The following is a 24,669-nucleotide window of genomic DNA, read 5'->3' as shown; positions in this document are numbered from 1 at the left end:
CGGACGGGCCCCTGTTGCAGCGGGTGGATTCGGCACCAGAAGCGACCCAACCCACCGCTTGCCCCCACCCCATGTGGGGCTGGGGGCTCCCGGCCGGGGGCTGCCCGGACCCCGTGGCAAGGGGCAAAGCCGGCGGGGCGGAGGGTCGGGGGGGTCCCGCGGCGACTCCCGCCCCCCGCCCCCCGTGTGCCAGGCCTGCCAGGGCCCCGGGGTGCCCAGCTGGCTCCAGCCCCCGTGGGACCAGCACCTCCCACTGGAGCCAAATAATTGCTCGGTGCTTTGTTGTGCAGTGTCTATGGCCCCGGGGCCTCCATTTGTGGGAACTTGCTGTGGCGAGTGCCTCCCTTTTAATTACCTCCCCTCCTCGGGCTCGCTGCTTACTCACCGCCTGGCACCGGCGCGCCTCCGACCCCCTCCTCGGCCCCGGCACCCCCGCGGCGCCCCGGGGGTCCCGGCTGCACGGCGGCGGCGGCGGCGGCGGGAGGGGAGGGGGACGCAGAGGGGCGCTGAGCTCTGCCGGACGCCCGGCTCCCGCGGGACGGAGCGAGGCGGGTGCCCGGCCCCGGCGCAGCAGGTGGAAGGGGAGGGCTCGGCCGGGCGCTGCCCGATTTCGGTGACACCCCGGCGGGGTCTCCCCCTGCCCGGCCATGGCAAAGCTCCCTTCCAAGCCGCTCTGGCTCGCCCTTTGCGTGACGGGTCCCGGGGTGCCGCAGAGGGGACCCGGGTGTCCTCAGGTGTGGGGTGGGGGGCTCGTTTGCAGTGGGGCGACCATGCATCCCACATCCCGGGGGCCGCGGAGCCGGGAAGCGGCGAGGGAGCAGGGGGGGAGCGGGGCGGCCTCGCGGGGGGCTCCGGGAGCGTGGGTCGCGGTGGCAGCGGGGGCCCGCGGCCTGGCCGCCTGCCCACCCGCGCCGCCTCGGCTACGCTCCCGGCTCTCCCACCCGGGCTGCCGGGGCAAGTCCCGGCCTGCCTTTCCCTGCCTCAGTTTCCCCAGGCGGGGAGTGACGCCCGGCACTGCGGCGGCGCGGACGCGGTGGCGGCACGGGCTCCAGCCCCCAGGCCAGCGCCGGGACCCCCAGCCCCGGGGGGGGGCCGCAGACGGTGCCCGGCCCCCCCTGGGCCGAGGGGCCGGGGGACCCACGCCGGCCGCGGGGAGCCCGGGCCCCCCGCTGCTCCCCGGAGCAGGGAGGAGGCCGTGGGGCGCAGGGGCGAGCGCGTCCGTCTGCAGCCGCCCGGCTGCTTTGGGTGTTTCTCGTCCCCTCCCTGCCCTGCGTTTTGTTGCAAAACAGCAAATTATCCTATTTTTCGCCCAGCGGAGGGAGAAAGTTCCCTGGGGAAACGGGGCTTTGCAACCCGCGGCCCGGAGTCGGGCGTGGGGGCACCCAGGGGCACCCGCAGCCCTTCGCCGCCCCCCGGGGGTCGCCCCCGCCGCCCCCGGCACGGCACCTCGTCCCTCGTCCCAGGGCCCTGGCTGGCGCCCGGCTTTGCCGCGGGCACGAAGCTGAGACGGCACCGTGGGGACATGGGGACACAGGTCTGTGCAGCGAGGCTGGGACAGGGACATGGGGACACAGGGACAGGGGGGCATGGGGACAGGGGGACATGGGTCTATGCAGCGAGGCCGGGTCAGGGACACGGGGGCGCAGGCACAGGGGTCTGCACGGCGAGGCTGCCGCAGGGACACGAGGACGCGCGTCCGCGCAGCAAAGCAGGCGACGCGGCCACCCGCAAAGCCCCACGCGAGCCGGCGCCGCGACGCCGGGGCGAGGGCACCCGGGGCACCGCGGCGGGGCCGTGGGTCGTCCCGCGTCCCCGGGGCCGTGGCGCCGGCTCCCCGCAGCCCGGCGGGGCCGGCCGGCCGCCGGGCGAGCGCTCGGCGCGCGATAAGGCGCGGGAAGCGCGCCCGAGCCCACGCTCAATTAGGGCAATTACGGCAGCTGCCGGGCTGCCAGGCGCTCTCGGCGCGCCGGCCGGCATCGTCAGCCCGTTCTTAATGATTTCTTCGAAGACTTAGAAAGTGGTTTGCAGAGCCTCGCACGGGCCCGCCAGCCGGCGAAGGTGCAATTTAGCGAGTGGGGAATGGGGCCCCGGTGCCGTCACCGCCGCCCGGGGGCCCTGACGTCACCCTTGGCTCCCGCGGCTCCCGCGGCTCCCGCTCCCTTTGATCCCGGCCGGGAACCAAACCTGTTCCTGCGCTTGGCTGCGCCGGGCGCTGCGCCTCCCCCCGCGCCCCGGCGCCCGCGCCGCCGCCGGAGCCCCCCGCGCCCGGCCGGCGTCCCCCCTCCCCGCGGCGGCCGAAAGCATCCCGGGATTTTTGCACCGCGGGGGAAAAGCTCCCGGTCCCGGCATCGCCGGCCCGTGCCAGGTGGCTGCTCGCCGCGCGCCCGCCGCGGTGACTGACAGCCCGGCCGGCCGGGCGCAGATAGGCAGGGAGATTACACGGGGCTAATTAAAAGCTGGGCTTCAATTATTCGGAGCTGTCGGCTCTGTCGGGAAAGGGCAGGGGAGGCCGTCGCCGTTGCAAAGGTCGAGTCCCGACAGCGGCGGTGAGAAACGCTGCCTGGGGGCACGTCGTGAACTGGCAGCGACCGCGGGCAGGCGAGGGCAGTCGCGATAATCCCGGCAGATATCTCTGCCAGGCGGCGAGCGCCCTTCCCGCAGGTGCCGGCAGCGCCGCGGCGGCAGCACGGGGGCTGCAGCCGTGCACACACACCCCCCCCCCGCTTTCACGGCCCCAGCCCCATCCCGCAGCTCCGTGCGCTGCTCCCGGGCGCGGGGATGGAGTGGGGATGCTGCAGGGCACCGTGTCCGCGCAGGGTCCCCGGCCCCGAATCACGTGTCCCGGCCCAGGGAGGGGGTCGGGCGGACCCCACGTCCCCAGGACGGGTCACCCCGGGGCGCACGGCGCCGCGTCCGACCCGCTGGGCTCGGCTCGCGGAGGAGGATCCCTTCGGCTCTCGCCGAAGGACGGGCGCTCGCGGGCGCGGGTGGGTGCAGGAGCGCGCGCCGCGCTGTGCGTCGCCGAGTGCACACGCGCACCGCCGGGCATGCGGCTGCTGCCCCAGCCCTGGCCCCCCGTCACCCCCCATGGGCACAGGGGGACGTGCGCCCGGCGGCGACCCCCCCCTGCACACGCACCTGCACACGCGCAGCCCCTGCGGCTCTGCGCACGCACACGTATGCCCGGCACAGGGGTGAGCGCACACACACACACGTGCACACCCGCACGCACACCCTCGCGTGCACGCACACGTGTCGCCCCCCCACGCGCACGCGCTCCCAGCCGGCCCCACTCCCCTTGCAGACACCAATTTGTTTTATGACGGCAAAGGAAATTGCCCTCCGCTCGCCGGAGCCAGGAGCCGTTTGAAGTGCTCTGCCCCGGGGCCGGGAGGGGCCCCTGCCCTCCCCCTCCATCCCTCCATCATCCCTCCATCCCTCCATCCTTCCTCTCCTCCAACTGGGAGGCCTGGAGGGACATCTCTTCCCCCTCCATCCCTCCATCCCTCCATCCCCCCAACATCCTGCTGGGGCCTGGACGGAGGTCTCTCCTGCTCCATCCCTCCATCCCTCCATCCCTCCGTCTGTCCACATCCCCATCCCTAGTTGTAGCCAGGACAGACCGGCCACGGGGCAGGCCGGCAGCACGGGGGCAGCGGGGTCCCCGGGGCAGCGGGTTCCCCCCCCAACACACCGTGGGGCCTCACGGCCGTGCCCCACATCCCTGCGCCAGCCCCACGTGGGGGTCCCGGCGCCCCATCTCGCAGCACAGCACCGCATGGCCCGAGCCCGAGCCCGAGCCCGTCCCGCCGCCGGAGCACGCGGGAGGCGCTGGAGGCGTTTGCCTCTCGCCCTGTAATTCGTGCGAACGGGCTCTGTAATTAGCCGCGCTGCCGAGGCCCCGCGCGGGCTGCGGACGCGCCGCGGCGAGGGGCTGCCCCCGCGATCCCGCCGCCCTTCGCTGCACGCAGCGCTCCCGGAAGGCCCCGCGCCGCTCGGGCAGCCCCGGCCCCCCCGGCCCCGTGCGGCTTCGCGGCCCCGTCCTGCCGGCCTCGTCCCTCGGACGCCCCGGCTGCCCCGGAGGACAAGACGGGCTCGGACACCTGGGCCCTCTCCCCAGCCCCGGCTCCTCCCGTCCGTCCGGGCAGTGTCCCACCGTCCCCCCGCCGCCTCCCAGGACCCGGCACCGAGGCAGCCGGCAGCCTCCCCCTTCCCGCGGGATTGCAGGGACGTGGCTGCCCCGGGCGCTTCCCAGCCCTTCCGGGATCAGACAACCCCCCGGCACAGGCAGTGCTTGGCAAGCCCCAGCCTTCCCCCGCCTCCTCCTCCTCCTCCTCCTCCTCCTCCTCCTCCCTGAGCACCTGGGACCCCCCGGGCTGGGGACCCGTCTCTCCCCCTGCGGCACCAGTCCCCGAAGCACTGGGGAGACTGGGACGAGCCCCAGAGCCAGCAGCCCCGGGAATCTGTGGGGCTGGGAAAGCCGGGCTGCAGCACACGCCACCGTCACGGGAAGCACACGGGAAACACGTCTCCGCCGTGTGCACGACGTGCAGCGAAAGGCTCTTCCCTCCTCGGGTGGCCAAGGGGGGGACGGGGACCGGAGCGAGGCAGGAAGCTGGAAGCGTCTGGGCCGGCGTTCCCCGCCGCAGGGACCCGGCTCCTGGGGCGGCCGGTGCCCGGAGCTGTACATGCAAAGCGCCCGAACTGCTCCCTGCCCCGGAGAGCTCCTGGCAGCCCAGATAAGCAGGCTGGAGAGGCAGCAGGGAGCTGTGAGTCACGGCGGCCCGGCCCCGAAAGGGCCCAGGCGTCCTAGAGCCGGAGCATCCCTGCTCCCCTCCGGCCACGGGAATCCCCCCCCCCGGCAGCCGGCGGCTCCCTGTCCGGGCCCTGTGCGCATTTGTGGCAGTGTGAGAAGGCCCAAACCCTTGCGGGCGGCTCGTCCGTGTGTCTGCCCTGCCTCTGTCCATCCGCGCAGCGCCCGGGTGCCCCGTCCCTGAGCCCGGCGGTGGCTGCGCCTCGTTCCCGCGCGCCCGGGACCCGCGCGATGATGAAAACCCGCGGAGGTTCCCCCTGCCCCGGCGAAGCAGCTCCTGGTGCCGGGCGCTGGGAGAGCACCGGGGCGCCACAGGGCCGGGTTCCCGTGCGTGGGAACGCCGCGCTCGGCACCGCCGGCTGGGGTCCCCTGCTGCTGGCCGGGGTGTCCCGGGCTCCCGGGGGGTGCCGGGGGCCGGGGGGGAGGCAGAACCCGGGCTTCGCCGTGGGATGCGCTTTCTCCGGGGCCAGGAGGGTCCCTGCAGGGCTGCGATCTCCCGGCGCAAAGCGGCATCCGGGGGAAGGCAGCCCTGCGCCGGCCCGGGAATTTCAGCTGTGGGAACGGGGAGACGTTTCCCAAGCAGCAAAACGGGTCATTTGGCCGTGGCGTTCCCGTGTAGGGCAATTCCCCTCTCCCGGCCGCGTGGGCAAAGCTCCTCAGACGCAGGTGGGCAGGAGCCGAGCGGAGCCGGGCTCAGTCGGGACCTCCCGGCTGCTTTAGGGCTGGGTCGCCGCGGGATCCCCCAGCGGCATCCCGCTCCCTCCCGCCCCGTCTCCAGCTCCGACCCCCGAGCCGGGCGCGTGCCCCCGGTGTGTGCCGCGGCACGGGGGCGCCGGGCGGCGCGGCGGGGCCGGCCGGGCGCGGGAGGGCGGGAGGAGGAGGGCGGCCGTGGGCGCAGGAGGGAGGTGGTGGCTTCTTTCTTCTTTAATTACCCCCCGCTCGCGGTGTCTGCTGCAAACTTCCCGTCCCCTCCCTGCGCTTTCATGCGCCGGATCCCGAGACGGGGACGAGACGCCTGTCAAGGGCGCGCGCGGGCTCTGCCTCCAAGGGTTAAAATCACCTGGGCCAGGTAGGCGTGGAGCTGGGAAGGTGGAGAGGGAGGGAAGAGCCCCGAGCGCGGCTGGGACCCGGCCATTCCTGCTCGCCCGGCCCAGTGGGTGCCCCGTCGCTGCGGAGCCGCGCGCCGGGTCCCGCGGGGTCCCTGGGGAGGCCAGCGCCGCCCGCCACGCCGATGAGGACGGAGCCGCGCGGAGCCCGCCGCCGCTAGACCCGTAGGTACCCCGCGGCGCTGCCCTCCGCCGCTCCGACGGGGAGCCCGGCCGGGACCGGGGCTGCAGCTATCCCGGGGCTCGTGGCCGGGAAGGCGCCGCTCGCCGGCTCCCCGGGCAAGTCTTTGCACGCCGCCGCCGCCGCCGTGGCATCCGCTGGCCACCGAGCCCCGGGGCGCCCCGTGGGGTGGTCCCGGATCGGGTCCGCATCCGCATCCCCCTCCTGGGCATCGCTGCCGCCGGGAGGCCGGGTCCCCTCTGCGAGGGACCCGTGCCGGTGCCGAGTCCTTGTGCGAGGACGCGAGCGGTGGGCGTGCGAGGTGCCGGCGTGCGAGGCCCCTGCGTGCCGCGGGGCGCCGGGCGTCCTCCCCATCCCGCGGCGCCCGCGCCGGCCCCGGTGGAGCCGGCAGAGCCGCGCTCCCTGCCCAGCCCTGCCGCCGAGCGAGTCACCGGCGGCGCTGGGAGCCGGGCAGAGCCGCCTCTCTGCCCAGCCTGGACCGTGACTCACGGGACACCTCACTCGCCGGGGCCTCAGTTTCCCTGCGGTGAAACGGCCAGCACGTCGCGCAGCCCAGCCAGGGAGGGGGCAGCTCCGGGCCCCCCCCCCCCGGCATTTCGTCGGTATCTTGGGAACCTTCGGCACGGAAAAACGCCCCGGGAGCTGCCTCGCTCCTGGGACGGCTGGGCCGAAGGCGTCCTTGGCAGGGAAGGACCAACCAGAGCGTTTCCGTCCAGCGCTCCGGCTGGATTTTTTGCCCTCTTTCCCCCTTTTCCGGCGGCTGCTCAGCAGCTGCCACCAGCTTTGATTGAATGTGCAAAGGGAGTAAAAACGGGAGTCGATGCTAAGCGGCCTGCGGCGTCGGGGAGGGCCGAGGTGCCCGGTGTGGCCGGGGCTCGGCGTTCGCGGGGCTGCACTGGCCGGGGGGGGTTGGGCTCTCCACCCCGGACCGAGCCGAGCGGGACGTTCGGGAGCACGGTGTGCCGGGAGAGCCGTTGCCCACCGCAGGCACCGTGGTGGCGGCAGGGCCCCGTGGCAGGTCCCCTCTCCTCCCTGCTCCCCGCTTTGGGGGTGTCAAGAGGGGAGGCACCTGCCCGGTCCCCTCTGTCCCCGGCTCCTGGGTGGCCCTCGTGCCGGGGGGCTGCAGTCAGGGTCCCGATCCGGCATCCTTGGGGAACAGGAGGGTCGGACGCGGGAGGCTCAGGGCCCTGCCGGAGCGGCGCTGGGGACCAGCGCTGGGTGGCTGGATGGGAGCGATTTGCCAGTGCTGACCCCGCTCCCTTCTCCGGACACGGCGGGGAAGCAGCCGGCCCTGACCCGGGAGCAGGGCCAGCCCTTGGCCACCCCAGCTGACATCCACTGGAGCCGGAACGGTCCCCGATTCCCGTGGGAAATGGGTGCCGAAATCCCTTGGGGACTGGGGCTGAGCCCACCCCGGGGAGCAGCACCCCAAACCTTCCCTGGCCGCCGGCTCGTCCTGTCCGTGCCAGCCCGGCCGTTGGTGCAGCCCGCAGCTCCGCTCGAGGCCGAGGGCGCTTTGGTAGTGGAGACGGAGACGGGGTCCTACCGGCGGGATTGGGGCACCCCCGGCTCCCTGCTGCCCCTCTCCTTGGGGTCCCCCTGCCCTCCCCGCTGCCGCAGTCGCTCTCCCCATCCGGCTGGGGGCCCTCGGTGTTGGGGACCCCCCTGGCTGCCCTGGGCCAGGGGTGCTGGGGGGCTCCGGGGGTCCGACCCCTTGGGGCAGGGGGCACCAGCCCTGGTGGCCCCCGCGGGCGGGCGGGCGCCGGGTACCATCCGCGGAGCCGCGTGGGCCGACGTGGCTCCGTGCCCGGGCTGCTCCCAGCACCGTGGGCTGAGCAGGGCCGGCGGCAGCGGGAGGGGACGGGGACGGGGACGGGGACAGGGGAGGCGGCGGGGACGGGGTCTCGGGGGCCCCCCGCCGCGGCGCCGGTGGGAAGTCGGGGGGCGGGAGCTGGTGCCGGCAGGTGGATTTCGACACCGGGGTGGGGCCCGGCCCCACTGGGGTTTTCGCCCAGCTCCCGGTGAGTCACGGCGGCGATGCCGGCGAGGCAGCGGGCACCCGGCAGCCCGCGCGCGCGGGGCCGGCGCGGTGGCACGGCGGCTCCCCCATCCCGCTGCCAGCCGGCCCCCGGTGCGGCCCCCCCTCCCCAGCCGCGTTTCATCCCCCAAAATGGGGGGGGCTGTGAGCAAGACCCCGGCGGCACCGGGTCTGCACCGGGGGCAGGCAGGAGGTGGCATCCGCAGGGACCGGTCCCTACGGGTCCGTGTTCCCCCCTGCCCGGCCGACCTGGCGCCGCGGTGGGGACGGGGGCATCCCGCACACCCTGGGCGGTGGGGGCGATGATGGGGGAGCCGCGCCGGCGCTCACGGTGCCTCGGTTTCCCCGTGCGTGGTGCAGGGAGCTCGGCCTTGCGCGAGTCTTTGGGTCAGGACGGGAATCGGACCCAGCTCCCCCCCCCGCCCCGGGACGCGTGCACCCCGCTCGTCTCATGGCTCTTCCTCTCCTTCCCTCCCTGCTTCCCTCCCTGCCCGTCCCTCCTCAGCCCTGCAGGTCCGCGTGAGCCACCGCCCCGCGCCGCCGTTCGGCAATGCTCACGGCCGTCTGCGGCTCTCTCGGGAACCAGCCCTCGGACGCGCCCCGCGCCTCCCCCAGCCACCTGGACCTGCAGCCGCTGCAGCCCTTCCAGCCGCCCGGCAGCGCCGCGCCGGGCGCCGACTTCGCCTCCCCGGAGCTGCCGCTGGCGGGGCCCGAAGCCGGCTTCCCGGCCCCCGGTGCCTACGAGCCGCATGGCGCCGCGCGCCTAGAGCCGCCCGCCGACGGCCCCGCCGCCCCCGGCCCCTACGCCAAGCTGCTGCAGGCGTCCCCGGACATGGCGCACCCCTACGAGCCCTGGTTTCGGCCCCCGGCCCCCGGCCCCGCCGGCGAGGACGGCGGCGTCGCCTGGTGGGACCTGCACGCCGGCGCCGGCTGGATGGAGCTGCCCCACGGGCAAGGGGGGCTGCAGGTTCCCGGGCACCCGGCGCTGCCGCCGGCGCTGGCGGGCTACGGCGCGGGCGACCCGCAGCTCTGCGGCCCCCCGGCCCATCTGCTGCCGCCCGCCCAGCACCTGCTGGCGCCCGACGGGGCCAAGGCGCTGGAGGGAGCCGGCGAGGCGCGGGGGCCCGAGGCGGAGGGCGGCGGGCGGCCCAAGGGCGCGCGGCGCGCCGTGCCGCGGGGCGCCGGGCAGGCGGCGTGCCGCTGCCCCAACTGCCAGGAGGCGGAGAGGGGGGGTCCCTGCGCCGAGGGCGCCAAGCGGAAGCACCTGCACAACTGCCACATCCCCGGCTGCGGCAAGGCGTACGCCAAGACGTCCCACCTGAAGGCCCACCTGCGCTGGCACAGCGGCGACCGGCCCTTCGTCTGCAACTGGCTCTTCTGCGGCAAGCGCTTCACGCGCTCCGACGAGCTGCAGAGACACCTCCAGACCCACACGGGCACCAAGAAGTTCAGCTGCCCGGCGTGCGGCCGCGTCTTCATGCGCGGCGACCACCTCAGCAAGCACATGAAGACGCACGACGGCGCCAAGGACGGCGCCGAGCCCGAGGCCAAGGGCGCGGGGGACCCGGCGGCCGGCAAGGGAGGCCGGAGGGAGCCCGAGGGGGCCAACGCCGCCCCCACAAACTGAGCACCCCGCGGCCCGGCACCAGCACCTGCCGGGACGCCCCTCGCTGCCGCGCCGCCGCCGGAGCCGGAGGCTGGTGATGCCGGAGGTGGGGAGGTCACCGTGCGAGGCACCGGGAGGGGGATGCAGCCGGGACCCTTCTTTGGGGCTGGTCTCCAAAGGGGCCGAGGGGGACGTGCCGCGGCCGGGACACGGGAACAGCCGGCACCTCGGGGGTGGAAGGACGGGAGGGCGACGGGGATGGGGGGCGGCGGGGGGGCCCCCGTGCAGACCCCCCTCCCCATCCGCACTCACCAGTTTGGGCCCAGTTGGTGACCCAGCAGGGACCGGGCTGGTCACGTAGCCCCCCCCCCCCCCCCCGCCCCCAGCCGCTCCCCGCGCCCCAGCGAAACGCCCCGGTGCCGTAGGGCGCCCGCGGCGGCCGGGCTGGGAGCGCCGGAGCCGGCGCTGCCCTGGGGCGGTTTCACTTGTCACCCTCCCTCTCTCGCTCTCCCGCGCGGGTTCCCCCCATCCTCCCCCGGCTTCCCAAATCTTTTTTTTCGGGAGGCTGCTGGCAGGCGGCGGGGCGGTTTGGGAGCAACATCAATCGCCTCCGAAGGTGCAGGCGCTGCCCGGGCACGTCCGGCCCGAAAGGGGAGGAAGGCGAGGGAGAAAGAAAGAGAAACCCCGTGAGCCCTCGCCGGGGAAAAGGGCGCTGCTGCCCCACAGCCCCCGTGGGGCGCAGCCGCCCCGGGCCCGGTGCCCCGGCCCCCTCCGCGAGCATCCCCGGGGGGTTACGGCCGGGCTCGGCCCCGCGTCCCAGCGCGGCTCTTTGGCCACCCGCGAGGTTTCGGGTGCTGGGGGGACCGCGGCACCGGTGGGGCTGACGGGCAGCTCCTTGCCCCATGGGGGCCCCGCGTTCAGCCCCCCCCGGGGTCCCGCTTTTGCTGGGCTCGGCGGCGTGATCCTCCCTCCCGTTTCTGGCCCAAATATAGGCCAGAAAAGTGCCGCCTGCTCGGCCGCGAGCCGGGGAGGGGGATGCTCTGCGGCGGGGTCCCGCGGGGGTAGGGGGGGGCGGCGGCGGGGCGCGTGGGGGCTGCGGGGCCGGGCGGGCCCCCGCGCGCCTCTCGGCGAGGTTGCCCAAGACGCACACCTGCTGCTTTCCCACACCCACCGCCCGCTCCGGCCCCCGGGCGGGAAGCGCGCGGCGCGCGGCGGCGGCGGCGGCGGCAGCCCGCGGCCCCGGGAGAGCCAGCGCGGCCGCATTCCTCCGGCTGGCCTGGCACGGCCTCCCGCCGCCACTGCCGCCAGCGTCCCCGCGGACCCCATAGCCAGCCCTCCCCGGGGACCCCGTCTCTCCAGGGGACCCCGGTCCCCATCTCTTTCCTCCCCTGGGGACCCCTTGGCCATCATCGTCCCCTGCCCCAGGGGACCCCCACTTCTGCCCTTCTCCCGTGGCCGACGGTCCACAAAATGCTCCTTCTTTGGACCTTTTGGGTTTTATCCCCTCCAATTTTGGCAGAACCCCTTGGAAAAAGAAGGAGACGATGAACCTGGGACTTGGGGCAGGGTTAGAGCTGGCGGCAGTTGGGGGGGGGGGGCACGTCCCGCTCCCCGGCTCGCACGGGGCAGCTGCTCCACGCTCAGCGCTGCCCCACTGCCTGCCCCAGTTGACACCAGTTGGGAATCTGGGGAGGGGGGAGATTTGGGGGGAGCTGATTTCCCAGGGTGGGAGATGATTTCCCAGCGTGGCCCCAATCCTGGGGGCTTCAGGGGGGGGCGCGTCCAGGTCTGCGCAGGCTGCCCAGGTCGAATCGACCGACTGGGCTACAGGGGGGAAGGGTGGAGGCGGTGTCGAGGGGGGTCCATGCCCAGGGGGGCGCCCCAAAACCTTTGTTTTTGACTGTTTTAGTATTATTATTATTATTAATTATTAATTATTATTATTATTATTTTATTGAGGTGAAGCCAGGCTTTGCCACTCGGGCAGGGTGGATGTTTTGGGCTGAAGCTGTATCCGTGGGCCTCTTTGGTGGGGGGGCAGGACCCGTCACAGGGCGCCATCCCCATCCCGCGTGGGGCCAATAGCCGTGGGGCTGAGCTGTAGGGAAACCAGGCGCAGGGAGAAGTCTCGCGGGGGGGACCGCAGAGCCGCGTCCCCGGCCCCGACACGGCTGCAGACGACCCTTCCCGGGGGATTCGGGTGACCTGGGCTGCCCGCAGCTCTCGAAGGAAGTCCCCGACTCCGGCATTTACCTTTTCCAGCACAAAATTCCCTACTTTGCGCACCCCAGTGAGACTTCATCCCCGTGCCTGCAGTGTTTCCAACCCCCCCGAGCCCCGCGTCCCCAGCTCGAGGGTACGGTGCAGCCCAGCTTTGCGCCCAGCTTGTCCCAAGACGATTTACGCCACAAACCCGGGTCGGGAGCCCGGTGCTGGCCATGGGATGGGGGCTACGGGAGCTGCTCCGGCGTGGCGGGTCCCTCACAGGGGGCTGGGACCGGCTGTCTCGCCCTGGTGGGGGGACGCCACGTCGGGCCGCGGCCAGGGGCAGGTTTTAGCAGGGGGGTTGCTGCACCGGGGACAGCGGCCGGGACGGTGAACGCGGATCCGGGGGGGTCCCGGCGGCGATGCTGGGGCTCAGCAGGGCTCAGCTCCCCCCCCTCCAGGCTGGATGAGAGCCGGCGGGGGGGTGCTGCGTGCTGCGCCCCACACCTCCCCGGGGCCCTGCCTCCCGCCGATGGGGCAACGCAGGCTGTAAAACCGGGCGGGGAAGGACCGAGGCCGGCTCCCACCCGCCGAAACCAGTCCAGCCTGCTGCGGCACGGGGATCCCAGCCCGCTGCCCCGAACTGCCTCTGCACCGCGTCTCCCACCCCCGAGCCGCCTCCCCGGGGCAGGGAGAAACCAGCCCAGCCGGGCCGGGGCCGCGGGGCCGGGGCCGCGGGCGCCGAGCCCAGCCCCGGCGGGGGCGGCACCGCTGCGGCCGCGGCCCCCCCCCCGGGGTGTCCCGGCTCCGGGGGGGCCCCGCCGCGGCCGGGGTGTCGCCGGGAGCCCGGCGGCCGCGGGATGCTGCAGCCCCGCCGCCCGCCGCCCCCCTCCCCGTCGGGGCGCCCCGGCCCCGGCCCCGGCCCCGGCCCCGGCCCCGGCCGCGGTGGCTCGCGGGCGCCCCGGCGAGGGGGCGGTTGTAGGAGCGTTTTCTGCTGTGAAGAGCATCGGGGCTATGGGTTTGTGGGGGGTTCTCGTGTTTTGTACTGTAATAAACGCCGTGTGTTTTCCACGCCCCGGCTCTCCGTCTCCGTCTCTGCCGGGGCGCCGGGGAGAGGCCGCGGAGCCAGCGCTGCGCCCTCTCTGCAGGCTGCCAAAGGGCCCAGGTGTCCTGGCACCTCGACCCCCCCCGCCCAGCCCCGCAGCACAGCCTGGGGGCTCCCCACGTGGCAGGGTGCTGGGAGGGGTGGGGTGGGCGCCGCGGGCGACCCTGGAAAAGCAGCCGGGGCTCCATGGGTGCACGGTGCTGTACGTGCGTGCCACCGTCCTGCCCAGGCGCTGGCGCCCGGCCCGCAGCAGGGAGTGTCCGGGCCGCAGGGAAACTGAGGCGGCCGCGTGTCTCACCGACACCAGCAGACTCGGGAACACGAGCCGGGGGCCTGGCAGCACCCTAGGGCGGGCCGGGCGCGCCGATGACCAGGGAAAGTCGGGTTCCTCCTCTCCCACCCCCCCAAACGTTTTCGCCAGCCGCGCAGTGACTCACTTGGCTCCCTGACCCGGGGATGGTTGCAACCACCAGGGCCTGCCTGGAAAACACATGCGGGACCTGGTGACTCCCCGGCCGAGCCCAGGTTTCGCCCCGGCGCTGCTCCACCGAGCCGGGGTCCCGGCAGGCCCCCAGCGTGGCACTCCGAAACGCGGGGGCTGCGGGGTGGAGCGCGCCTGGCGCCGGGTCGTGGCATCCCGCGCCAGCCGCCGCGGGCCTGCCCGTGAGCCGCGCGGCCCCGGGGGCAGCGGCGGGCGCCGTTGCACAACGGCTGTGGGGAACGGCCCCCCGCCCCGGCCGAATATTTCCAAACCCGAGCGAGGGAGGAGGGAGAGGTGTTTGCACTGCAAACGTTGCAGCTCTGCTCCCTCCTGCCCACTCACCCGGCCCGGCCCTCCCCTCTGTCCCCCCCTCATCCAGGGACGTGCAGCACCGTGCACGGGGCCCGTGGGTGCCCTGTGCCCCCCCACGAGGCCTGTGGGTCCTGGGGCAGGGCAGGGGGGCTGCCACGGGGGGGTTATGGGGCTGCGGCAGCCCTCGGGGGGGAGGCTCTGCCCCATGGGATCCCCCCACGGCTCCTCGGGGCTGAACCTCCTGCCCCCCGTGCTGCCCCCCCGGGTCCGTGCTAGGCGACCTCCGGGACCCCCATCCCTGCCCCCCGGGGTACCCAGGACCCCGTCCCTGCCCGGCTGGGGGTATCCGGGACCCCCATCCATGGCCGGAGCAGGACCCCCACCCTCGCCCCGTTGGGGGTACCCGGGTGCCCTGCCTGGTTCGGAGGTACCCGTGTCCCCGTCTGTGCCCCATGGGGGTCCCCGGTCCCCCTCCCTGCCTGGAGGGGGGTATCTGGGGGGGGGGGTCCCAGTCCCAGTCCCGGTCCCGGTCCCTGTCCGTGCTTGGTGTCGGCCCCCGGTGGGGGTCCCGGTCCCCATCGCTGCCTCACGGGGGTCCCGGTGCCCTTCCCTGCTCGGTGCCGATCCCCTCCCCGCCCCACGGGCCCCACTCGCCCCGAGGCCGGTGCCGGTGCCGCCGCCGTGCGGCCTCCAGCCACGGGGCGCCGCCACCGCCGGGCCGGACGGGGCCGGACGGGGCGGACGGGGCGGGACCGGGCGGCGGCGGCGGCGCAGGGGGCAGGTGCGCGGGGCCGGGGCCGGGCTGGACGGGGCTGGCGGGGGGGTTGGTTCTGTCCCCGGTCCGTGCGGGGGGGCCCCGTCCCCGGTCTCTGCGGGGCTGCCGGGCTCCGGGGCAGGGAGGGGGACGTGTCCGCCCCCCCCCCCTCCGGGTCCCCGCCGTCCCCTCTGCCCAAATCGCAGCCCGACCCGACCCAGCTGCCCCGGGCGGGGGGGGGCGGACGGACACACGGACTTTCCCCCATCGCGGCCGAGCTCCTGGGGCTCCAGGCGCCCTTCGGGGGTCGGGACACGGGGACGAGGGGTTCCCGAGCGGGACCCCCCCCTCCTTTCCCACCCGCTTTAGGATGGCGGCGCCCGCGCCCTCGTCCTGCGACTGCTTCGTGGCCCTGCCGCCGGCCACCGCGGCGCCGGCCGTGGTCTTCGGCAAGAACGCCGACCGGCCGCGGGACGAGGTGCAGGAGGTCGTGTACGTCCCCGCCGCCCTCCACGGCCCCGGGGAGAAAGTCCAGGTGAGGCGACACGCCGGGCACGGAGACGCGGACGCAGCTCGTCCCGGTCCGGGTTGTTCCCTGGGGACGGTGCGCCGAGTGCGCCAGGTCTCAGCCCCGCGTCCGCCCCCTCCCCAGTGCACGTACATAGAGATCGAGCAGGCGGAGCGGACGCACGCCGTGGTGCTGAGCCGCCCGGCCTGGCTGTGGGGCGCCGAGATGGGCGCCAACGAGCACGGCGTCTGCGTGGGCAACGAAGGCGTGTGGACCCGCGAGCCTGTTGGCGAGGAAGAGGCGCTGCTGGGCATGGACCTGGTGAGGTGAGGTGAGGTGAGGGCGGCGGGGACGGCGCGGCAGCCCGCGCGACGCCCCGCGGCCAACCGGGTGCCGTATCTCCGTGCCAGGCTGGCTCTGGAGCGGGGCAGCTCGGCGCGCGAGGCCGTGGAGGTGATCGCGGCTCTGCTGGAGCGGCACGGCCAGGGCGGCAGCTGCAAGGAGGAGCCGGCGCCGTTCGCCTACCACAACACCTTCCTGCTGGCCGACCGCGCCGAGGCCTGGGTGCTGGAGACGGCCGGCCCCTACTGGGCAGCCCAGCGCGTCGGAGGTGAGCGGGCGCTGGTCGTACTGGGGGAAAAGTCCCGCGGAGCCGGACGGGCTCGGGAGCGCGCGGCGCCACTCTCCTCCCGGCGCCACGCCTGGCTCCGTCACGATGCTGCTTGGCGGGGCTGCGCGTCGAGCGTGCCGGGTCTCAGCCTGGCTCACGTCGCCCATCCGCCAGCCGATCCCTCCGGCAGGGATTTCCCCGAGCTCGATGCGCTCTGTCCGTTCCAGAGGGGAGCCGCAACATCTCCAACCAGCTCAGCATCGGCACGGACATCACGGCTGAGCACGCGGGGCTGCGGCAGCGCGCCCGGAGCCAGGGCTGGTGGAGCGGGGCCGGGGAGTTCAGCTTCGCCGAGGTCTTCTCCCTGGCGCAGCAACCCGTCCGCATGGAGGCCGCCAAGGCCCGCTACCGCGCCGGCCAGGAGCTGCTGCGGCAACACGCAGGTGGGCACGGGGACGGCCCCGGGGTCTCCCTGCTCCCGCGACGCTTCGTGCGGGAGGAGATTGGCGCTGCCGAGGTTGGGGCCGAGCTCCCGGGAACCCGGCCCGGCGGTGACAGTGGCTCTCCGCCTTGCCCGCCAGGCCGTGTCACGGCGGAGACCTTCATGGCCATCCTCCGGGACAAGGCCAGCGGGATCTGCGTGGACTCGGAGGGCTTCCGCACGGCGGGCAGCATGGTGTCCGTGCTGCCCCAGGACCCTGCCTTGCCCTGCGTCCACTTCTTCACGGCCACCCCCGACCCCTCCAGGTGAGGACGCCGGGGACATGCCCATCCCGCGGGACACAGTGCCGCTCCCGGCACGACGGGGAGGTGGGGATGAGGCAGAGCCATGTCCTGGGTTGAGCATCGTTGGGGGAGCAGGATCCGTCCTCGCGCTGGTAGGTGCTGGGGCCCCGATGGTCTCTGCTCCTCTCCGCAGATCCGTGTTCAAACCCTTCGTCTTCGCGGCCGGCCTCAAGCCCGCGCCCCAGGTGAGATCTCCCAGCTTTGCCGATGACCCCGCCAAGAAGATCCCGCGGTTCCAGAGCAGAGTCGATCGGCGGCACGAGCTCTACCGCCGGCATCAGGCGGCGCTGGAGCTGATGGAGAGAGACCCGGTACCGGAGACCCCGCTCCCCCCGCCGAGCCCTTTCCCAGCCGCCGCCGCCCCACAGGTGGCCATTCGGGGCTCTGGCCCTCACGCTCTCCCTCTGATTTGGGAGGCAGCTGAATGTCCTGAAGACGCCAGGTCTCAGTTCTTCTCTCTCGCTGATCCTGCCAGGAGCAGGGCGAGAAGCTCCAGCAAACGCTGCGGGACCTGGAGAGGCAGGGCCTGGAGGCGGTGAACGCGCTGCTGGCGGGGACCGTGGCTCCGAGCCCCGAGGAGCTCGCCGAGCTCTTCTTCGACTGCGTGGACGCAGAGATGAAGTTTTACAAATAAACTCCGTACAGGTGGGTCGGGAGGGGAGAAAGGGCCGAAGCTGGGCCCCGGCTCAGCCTCTGGGGAATCACTCCCGTCCTTCCTTATTCCTTCTGTCTTTCAGCTGGGAATGTTGTATGGAGACGAGAAAATGTTCCTCCCTCTGCCATGTCCCCGTTCCTCGCCTCCCGCTGCACATCTGCTGCCCCATGCTGGCCACTGAACGGCACGGAAACGGCTCAGCCGGCATCTCCCAGCCCTGCCCAGGGACATGGAGTCCCAGCCCCGTTACTTGTCCCGTAGGAATCAGCACTTTCAGGGGTGGCTGTGACCCTCGAACGCAGGTGCAGGGGGAAGGAGAGGGACCCGCCACGTGGAGGAGCATGTGGTGGCCTCTCCCTGCCTGGCCTGTCTTTTCCCAGGGCTGTCCCATGCTGTCCTCCCCTTCCCAGCCCGGCTGTAGAGGGCCCCAGCTGCTGGCTGCAGGCTGGCTGCAGAGGCTGGGTACGAATCCGTGGCAGACAGACAGACAGACAGACTGATGTAGGAATAAAGGGGCTTTAATTCCACCTGCATGCGGTGCTGTGCTGGTGGGGGATTTGGGGTGTTGCCTATTTCTTCGCTTCCCTGGGCTGGGCTGTGGCACGAGTCTCCCCTTGCAGGGCCTTGATCCGGCCCTGGCTCCCGCTGGGAACTCGCTCTGGCTGCGGGCAGGCGTGCTGGCTGCCAGCTCCCGGCACTGGTGACTGCTGCGTCCCCGGCTTCGCTTGGGGACAGGGCTGGGGCCGCCCGGGGCCTGGGGCTGTGGTAAAAGCCGCTCCTTCCGCTCCTGGGCTCGGGGCTAGGCAGGTCTCTGCGTCCGCTGAGCCAAGCGGTGGGGGAGGCAGCAGCAGGCCCCGACGCTCCTCCAGCTCCTCCAGACGGGTTTCGTGTTTGTCCAGTGCCTCCCTCTGCCTCCTTTGCGAGCGCCTGGCCAGCTCCCGGTGCAGATCCATGAAGAAATCTGCCAGGGATGGAGGGAGAGAGAGAAGAGTTACAGCGAGTCCCTCTCGAGCAGGGGAGCCTGGCATGGCCACGCGAGCCCAAGTGTCAAACATGTCCTGTTTCAGTCTGGGCACCTTTGCCTGCAGTGAAAGGGCCGCTCGGCTCACAGAGGGACTCGTCCTCTTCGTCCTCACTGCTGGAAGAACTTCCTTCCTCCTCCTCCTCCTCCTCGTCTGGGGCAGGGCCTGGGCAGCCAGGGACAGGCTGGGCGTCCAGCTGCAGGAGTCGGGGCAGGGCTCCCAGCACCAGCTCTCTGCAGGCACCGAACAAACGGCGAATGTTCCCCTGCCCCCCGGCATCGCCTCGGGTCTCAGAGCAGGTGGGGCGACACCGTGTCCCTGCGGCACCGCTCCGTGCAGCTCTCTCCGGGCACAGGGCAGCACCCCACACGCCCTGAGAGCAGAGGTCTGGGCTGAGATTTTGGGGGTTTGGGTGAGGGACTCAGACTGCATTTGATACTGTGGAGAGGCGATGGGTGTAACCTTGCTGAGCTGCCTGCATGCCTTGGGGGCTTGCTCTCCCCCTCTGCTCGCCACCGGAGGTGCCTGCGACCCACCTGTATCCGTCTTGGTGGGTGCATTCGTTTCCTGTTAAGTCGAGGAGACGGAGGCTCCGGGGCAGCTCGTCTGCACAGATCAAAGGGAAGGAAGAAAGGTGCTGAGAAAGGGCCTAAGCCCCACCTGCTCCATTAAGCTGCAAGTGCAGCAAACCCCTGCGCTCTGCTCTCTCCTGGAGCTCTTCACACGCATTCCTGAGGCAATAGCCCTGCCGTGGGAAGGAGCCTCTCGTTTCACAGCTGGGGAAACTGAGGCAGGCAGGGAGGGAACGTGTATTCCACAGTCTGACGGTGAGAACAGAGGATTTTCCCAGGCCCTCACTGTTTCCTTCCTCATCTCCTTCTTCAAGCAGAGGGCTTGATGCTGCATTAGCAACACTACAGAAGAGGAGAGTGGGATATTATCCCTCTGTCCCTTCCCCCCCCGGCAAAAATCACCCATGGGAGAAGCTGGCTGAAAGGCTGAGGCAGCGTGAACCCATCTGTCTCCTCTCTGCCTTGCAAGGGCAGGATGTGGCTCCTGAGACGAACACGGGGTTGTCAGGGCTGGAGCAGCTTTGCTGCGAGCAAACCCCTCTGCAGCACCCAGGCTGAAATGCCTGGGGCTGATATGAGGCACTTAAATGTTCTGCCGAAGCAGGACACAAGGTGGAAGCAGATACCTGGAGTTTGCTAGCGAAAGCAATTGCTCAAACAGGGCTCCTCTGGCAGGACGCTCACATACCTCCCTGGACAGAGGACGGCTCTGCTGGAGCGTCTGTTACCAAAGTACCAGAGGCCCTGGCAGACCCCAGTCATGGACCAAGGCTCTGCCAGGGCCTCTGACACCAGGGTAACCTCTCTTGGGCAGACCCAGGCCACGTCTGCATCTGTTCCTGCCTCCCTACCTGCGTCCAGCCTCTCTATCTGGTTCTGGGACAGATCCAGGAAGTGCAGGTGTTGCAGGGGCCGCAGGTTTTCCACTTTGCGGATGCGGTTTCCAGCCAGAGAGAGGAACCTGCAGAGCACAGAGAGGGGAGAGGCGGAGGCTGCGTCAGTGAATGAGCAAGCAACGCAGGCAGGGAGCGCCGCAGCCCCCAGGGTCCGGCGCAGCGCGGCACCGTGCTTGCAGGGGCTGATCGCCAAGGACCTCCTCTCACACCCGCAAGGGCCTGTTGTTTCCAGATGGGATGAGATGGGATCGGTCTGTCTTTGAGCCCATGTGGCCGGGGAGGAAATAGTGTTAGAGGGAGAAGTCGTGTGTGCAGGGCCAAAAGCGGATGGCAAGGTCTTAAAAACAAACTGCTGGGAAGACGTCATGTAACTCGAACGCCCAGCTCCAGCAAAGGAAGGAGGGAGCCCCGCTCGCCTCCGACCATGAGCCAGGGCCAGGGAGAGCCATGGGAAGCCTCTGCAGGGGCAGGAGCAGGAGCCGCACGTACCGCAGGTGGGGAAAGCAGCTCAGGTTTTCAATCTTCTCGATTCTGTTCTGAAAAGAACAACACAATTCTCTAGTGCGCGAAAAGACAGACTTCAAGAACAGCCCCAGGTCACTCCAAGCACACGTGGGCAACACGACACCCCCACCACCACCAAGGGAGCTCTGCAGAGAGGGTGCAGGGCTTGCTACTGCTTGGGGAGCCCAACAGAGTACAGAAAGACCCTAAAGCTCCCCGTGTGGGTTTAAAAACCACCAAATATCCCCCCTTTGTTTTCAGAACTGCTGTCCTCTGGTTTGGTAGAGACAGACCCTGAGGGCAGCAGTGTCCAGCCAGGGTGGGGAGGAACCGCTGGCCCAGCTCGGCTGGGGGCTGAAGCCAGACTCGAATTACATCAGCGGCACCATCATAGGAAGGGAGCTGGTGTTTTCAGCCTGGGTAATTTTGCTGATGGAATTGGTAATGATGACACAGTAACTGCCTCAAAACACAGGGATTAGAGTTAAATGCGCTTTTCCTCACTCCCAGCTCTCTCCCTCTTCTGTGTTCACCCAGAGCAAAGTGTCCTCAGGCCCTGGGAAAGGGAACGGTGCTGCCAGCCCCTCTGCAAAGCATCTGGCCATGTGGGGAGGCAAAAACACTGGAGCAGATCTGGGAGATTTCTTTGTACTCTCACTCAGGCAGTGTTTACCTGCAGGACCAGCACTTCTCCCTGCCACCCCGAGCCTGCTGTAGTGCCTTACCTGCTGCAGGTAGAGGCTGTGAACCTCCTGCAGGCTCTGGAGCCTCCCGATAGCACAGATGTTCTCCCGATCCAAGCGGACAGTCGAGAGGGCCATCAGCTCCTTAGATCTAGGCAGAGAGTCACTCCTGGGAGAGCTCTTAGCGCCTGGAAGCCTCCCCCTGCCGCCTGTGCGGCCACAGCCAGTCCCGCATCCCTGGGCAGGTCCTCACCGGCTCTCGGGGCTCTGGGTCTCCGCCGGCCGGGGCAGGTTCCTGCTGGCGACGAGGGTGTCGGTGAGGGTCACCCCCAGAGGTGTCTGCTCCAGGCCTGCAAGAAACCCAGAGTCCCTGTTGAGCCCGGAGAGCCGGGGCCGGGCCCAGCAGGGTCCAAACCCAACGGTCCCACCACAGCCCCGAGCCCCATGACTCCCCAGGCCCCGCAATGGCTCACTCACCCCCCAGCAGGGTCTCCCCCAGCCCAGCCATGGGGGGGGGAGGAGCTGGATCCCTGTCCCCCCTCCTTGGGTCCTTGGGGGTGGCCCCCCTGCCCGACGCCAGGGGCAGGGGCGCTGGGGCAACCGGGACGGGAACAGGAGGGCAGAGCTGGGGGGCTGCGACCTCCAGGCTGGGGGGTGGATTGGGGCTGGGACCCCCGCTGGGGGGGTACAGGGGGGTGGACTGGGGGGAGGACGGGACTCCCGGGCAGAAGGGGGGATCAGGCTAGGACCCCCGGGCTGGGGGGGATTGGGGCTGGGTCCCCGGGCTGGGGGACACCGGAGAAGGGACCCCCGGGGCTGGGGGGCACCGGGACCCCCGGGCTGGGGGGGGCGGGGGTCAGGGCCGGGGCCGGGGGACAAGGCCGCAGGCGTGCCCGTTGCTAGGAGACCGGCAGCACCGGAAGGGGCGGGGCGGAGCGGGGCCGCGCGCCCCCTGCCGGCGACAGCCAGGGCGCGGGGGCGGGGCCAAGCCGCCGCCGGGCCCCTCGGCTCCCCCTCCTCCGCGCATGCGCACCCCGGGGCGGGTCTTCCGCCTCCCCACAATGCTTTGCGTCCGCTTCCGCGGCGAAGATGGCGGCGCTGAGCGGCGGCGGGCTGTGGCGGCGGGGTGAGGGGCGCCTTCTCCGGGGCGGGTGCCGCCGTCCGGGAGCTCCCCCGGGCCTGTCCGCTCCGCGGCGCTCGGGCAGTCCCGTAGCCGCCGGTAGTGGTCCAGGTCCAGACTCGGGGGCGAGGAGGGGAGTCTGGGCCTGGCTCCGCTCCCCCGGTTCCATCCCAACTTCTCCTTGGGCCGCTGCCCCCGCCCCGGGCCCGGCCTCCCCTCAGCCAGTCCCCGCCTCTCCCGACTCTTCTCCGGTCCCCACCGGGGGGCCTGAGGCCGGGATGCCGGCCCTGACCCCCGCCCCTGTGTCTTCTCTCCGCAGGCTGGCTGCCCGCCCTGCAGCTCGTCCGCCACGGCTCCAAGGCGGTTACTCGCCACTGGAAGGCCATGCACTTCCAGCGCCAGAAGCTGATGGCCATCACTGAGTACCTGGCCCCGAAGCCGCGCATCCCGGAGCGGTGCCTGCCCACCAAGAAGGAAGTGGTCGAGGAGGTAATTCTCTCACGTGGGGCTGTTGTGGTTGTGCAGCTGTAGGCCTGTCTGTTCATGGAGGTCTAGTAGCTTCGCAGGCCCTGTGTTGGCTGGGCTCTGGGGGTCGCTGATGCTGGGTTCGCAGCCCCTGACTGGGGGCTGTACATACCTTGGCTGGCACAGCCCTGCTAAGGTAATTAACCTGGCTGACAACCTGCACAAGAGCTTTCCTGGGTACTTACGGCCCTTCTCTGTCATGTTGTGGGTGGCTATGAGAGGCCCCAGGGCTTGCAACCAGGAGCAGATCAGGTGAGTCGCTTCCATGGCGGTATCCCCTGTCACCGGAGCAGAGGATCCGACTGCAGGGTTGGAGTGGGGGGAGGCCTTTGGCTCTTCTCTGCCCCTGTAGCTGATCAGGCTGGAGAGACCAGGCACTCTCACTCGTGATCCTGGCAGTCAAACCCTGGCCTTGCTGCTTGCTCCCTTCAGGATGACGGCTACGTCAGGCTGTTACGGCGGCAGGTAGTGGAGGCGTTCCGGGACAACAGGATGATTGTGGTGTGTCAGTACAACCCCATGTCCAACGAAGACGTGCTGCTCACGAGACACTACCTCCGGAAGCACAACATCGAGGTCAAGTTCTTCCTGAACGAGGTACGGGCAGGGCTGCAGTGCGGCTGGGCACGTTGTGCTGCAGTGTGACCCTGCGTGATGCCTGCAGAGTGAAAATGAGCCTGTTTGCTTCCCCTCCGCCTTCTGAGAGCTTTCTCCCCTCAGATCGTCAGACCTGTGCTGTCCCAATCCAAGTACAAGAATCTCCTCCCTCTCTTTGTGGGACGCAATATCGTGCTAGTGAGCCCAGAAGCCAAGGCGAAAGAGATGCTGCGGGTCTTGAAGGGTGTGCCGCAGATCAACCTCCTGGGTGAGAGCCACCTCCGTCAGCAGCGCCGAGGTCGCGCCGCTGGTGCGCTGGTTGGGGGCAGTGGGAGACGGTCCCTGCTGCGAAGGTTTGGACTGAAATGGGGGCGGGGGGATGAATCGGGGGGCTGCAGCTGACTTGTGGCAGAAGGCAGTGGAGGATCGGGTGTCTGGCTCGTGGGTTGGTATCTGTTCCCCTGGTCCCGCTGTGGCAAGTGTCTAGTGAGATTTAAGTGCCTGGAGCTTTGACACTAACAAGCCTTTCTTGATGCACCTGCGGAAGGCAAAATGCCTCCAGCTTTGGTGCCTCTTAGGCAGTCGCTCATCCTCAGCGGAGTCTGCTCCTCTTTTCCAGGCGCCTGCATCGACGACACCATCCTGAGCAAGAAAGGGGTGGAGGACTTTGCCAAACTGCCTTCCCTGGAGGCTTCCCAAGGGCAGACAGTGGGTGCCCTGGCCCTCCTGCCCTCCCAGACGTGCTCCCTGCTTCAGCGTGGCTCCGTGCGCCTCGCGGCCCTGCTGGATGAGTACATCAGACAGCTGCAGGCTGGGGCTGAGGCGACGCCTGGGAGCCCGGGAGGGAGCCCAGCAAAGCCGGAGCCTTCCCAGAGCTCTGAAGCCCACTGACGCTGGCTCCCCAGTCGGGTCCTGCACACATGGGGGCCAGGAGTCTGCTCCTTCACCGGGCTGCAGCTGGGCGGTTGGGAATTGGAGGTCTGGTCCTGTGTCACATCCAAGAGTGGGACCGAGGACGATAGTGTGGCACTGTGATGCCACCAGCCTGTCTGGGGAGCCCCATTTGCGCAGCCCTTCCCTCTGCTTCCCGCTACCCGCACTGCTGGTGCGAGGGAGTGACCTGGTGTGTTTTGGGTGCTGCGCTCTGGTGTGGGGACACGGTTGGAGGGAGGGAGGGAGCGCGGCGCTTGTATTGGAGAGTCCCAGGAATTGGCTGGAGTAGGCAGAGCATGGAAAGAGCCTGTGGCTGCTACTGGTGTGAAAGACATCCAGCCTGTATGCACAGAAATGCTCCGAGCGGTCCCAGCCCGGAGCTGGGGAGCCGCTGTGCCCCGGCATCAAGGAGGAGGTGTGCCGTGACGCTCCCCGGGAGCCGGGAGAGAGGGTCGGTGCTGATGGAGCTGTGTCTCTGTGGGAGCTGTCTCTCTTCCATTAAAGTGAACCATTTTGGTGTTAACAAGCGGTCCTGAAGGCTGGACTTACCTTAACGCTGGAGGGCTGGGAGGGGAGGGGGGCTCTTCCTGCCCTGTGTTGCCATCTCTGGGAGAGGCTGGGGGGGGGGGGGTCCTGCTGCAGGGGTTTCTAGCTCAC

The 24,669-nt window shown here is 70.9% G+C and overlaps 4 protein-coding genes across 4 annotated transcripts; 3 read left to right on the top strand and 1 right to left on the bottom strand.

The window, feature by feature from the left end:
- Positions 1-8,688: 8,688 nt before the first annotated feature.
- On the top strand, positions 8,689-9,781 carry SP6 (Sp6 transcription factor). The gene has a single exon (XM_067312151.1). It carries the CDS (start codon positions 8,689-8,691, stop codon positions 9,763-9,765), a length of 1,077 nt encoding a protein of 358 aa, XP_067168252.1. The 3' UTR covers positions 9,766-9,781.
- Positions 9,782-14,595: 4,814 nt separating this feature from the next.
- Positions 14,596-17,687, top strand: SCRN2 (secernin 2). Its single transcript, XM_067312133.1, has 9 exons — positions 14,596-14,628; positions 14,971-15,136; positions 15,254-15,435; positions 15,520-15,719; positions 15,947-16,162; positions 16,301-16,466; positions 16,639-16,816; positions 16,981-17,150; positions 17,243-17,687. The coding sequence occupies exons 2-8, from the start codon at positions 14,972-14,974 to the stop codon at positions 17,137-17,139; spliced, it is 1,266 nt and encodes a 421-aa protein (XP_067168234.1). The 5' UTR covers positions 14,596-14,628; position 14,971; the 3' UTR covers positions 17,140-17,150; positions 17,243-17,687.
- Positions 17,663-21,461, bottom strand: LRRC46 (leucine rich repeat containing 46). Its single transcript, XM_013940135.2, has 8 exons — positions 21,315-21,461; positions 21,091-21,187; positions 20,880-20,988; positions 20,140-20,186; positions 19,606-19,715; positions 18,719-18,788; positions 18,237-18,415; positions 17,663-18,121 (listed from the first exon to the last, which is right to left on the bottom strand). Exons 1-8 carry the CDS (start codon positions 21,343-21,345, stop codon positions 17,730-17,732), a joined length of 1,035 nt encoding a protein of 344 aa, XP_013795589.2. The 5' UTR covers positions 21,346-21,461; the 3' UTR covers positions 17,663-17,729.
- Positions 21,462-21,885: 424 nt separating this feature from the next.
- MRPL10 (mitochondrial ribosomal protein L10) lies at positions 21,886-24,535 on the top strand. Its single transcript, XM_067311971.1, has 5 exons — positions 21,886-21,963; positions 22,277-22,446; positions 22,915-23,079; positions 23,203-23,347; positions 23,699-24,535. The coding sequence occupies exons 1-5, from the start codon at positions 21,927-21,929 to the stop codon at positions 23,968-23,970; spliced, it is 789 nt and encodes a 262-aa protein (XP_067168072.1). The 5' UTR covers positions 21,886-21,926; the 3' UTR covers positions 23,971-24,535.
- Positions 24,536-24,669: the final 134 nt, after the last annotated feature.

Source organism: Apteryx mantelli, chromosome 28 (assembly GCF_036417845.1).
Source record: "Apteryx mantelli isolate bAptMan1 chromosome 28, bAptMan1.hap1, whole genome shotgun sequence".
NCBI classification, from domain to species: Eukaryota; Metazoa; Chordata; class Aves; order Apterygiformes; family Apterygidae; genus Apteryx; species Apteryx mantelli.
Note: the sequence above shows the minus strand (reverse complement) of the source record. Positions and strands in the feature narration are given on the sequence as shown.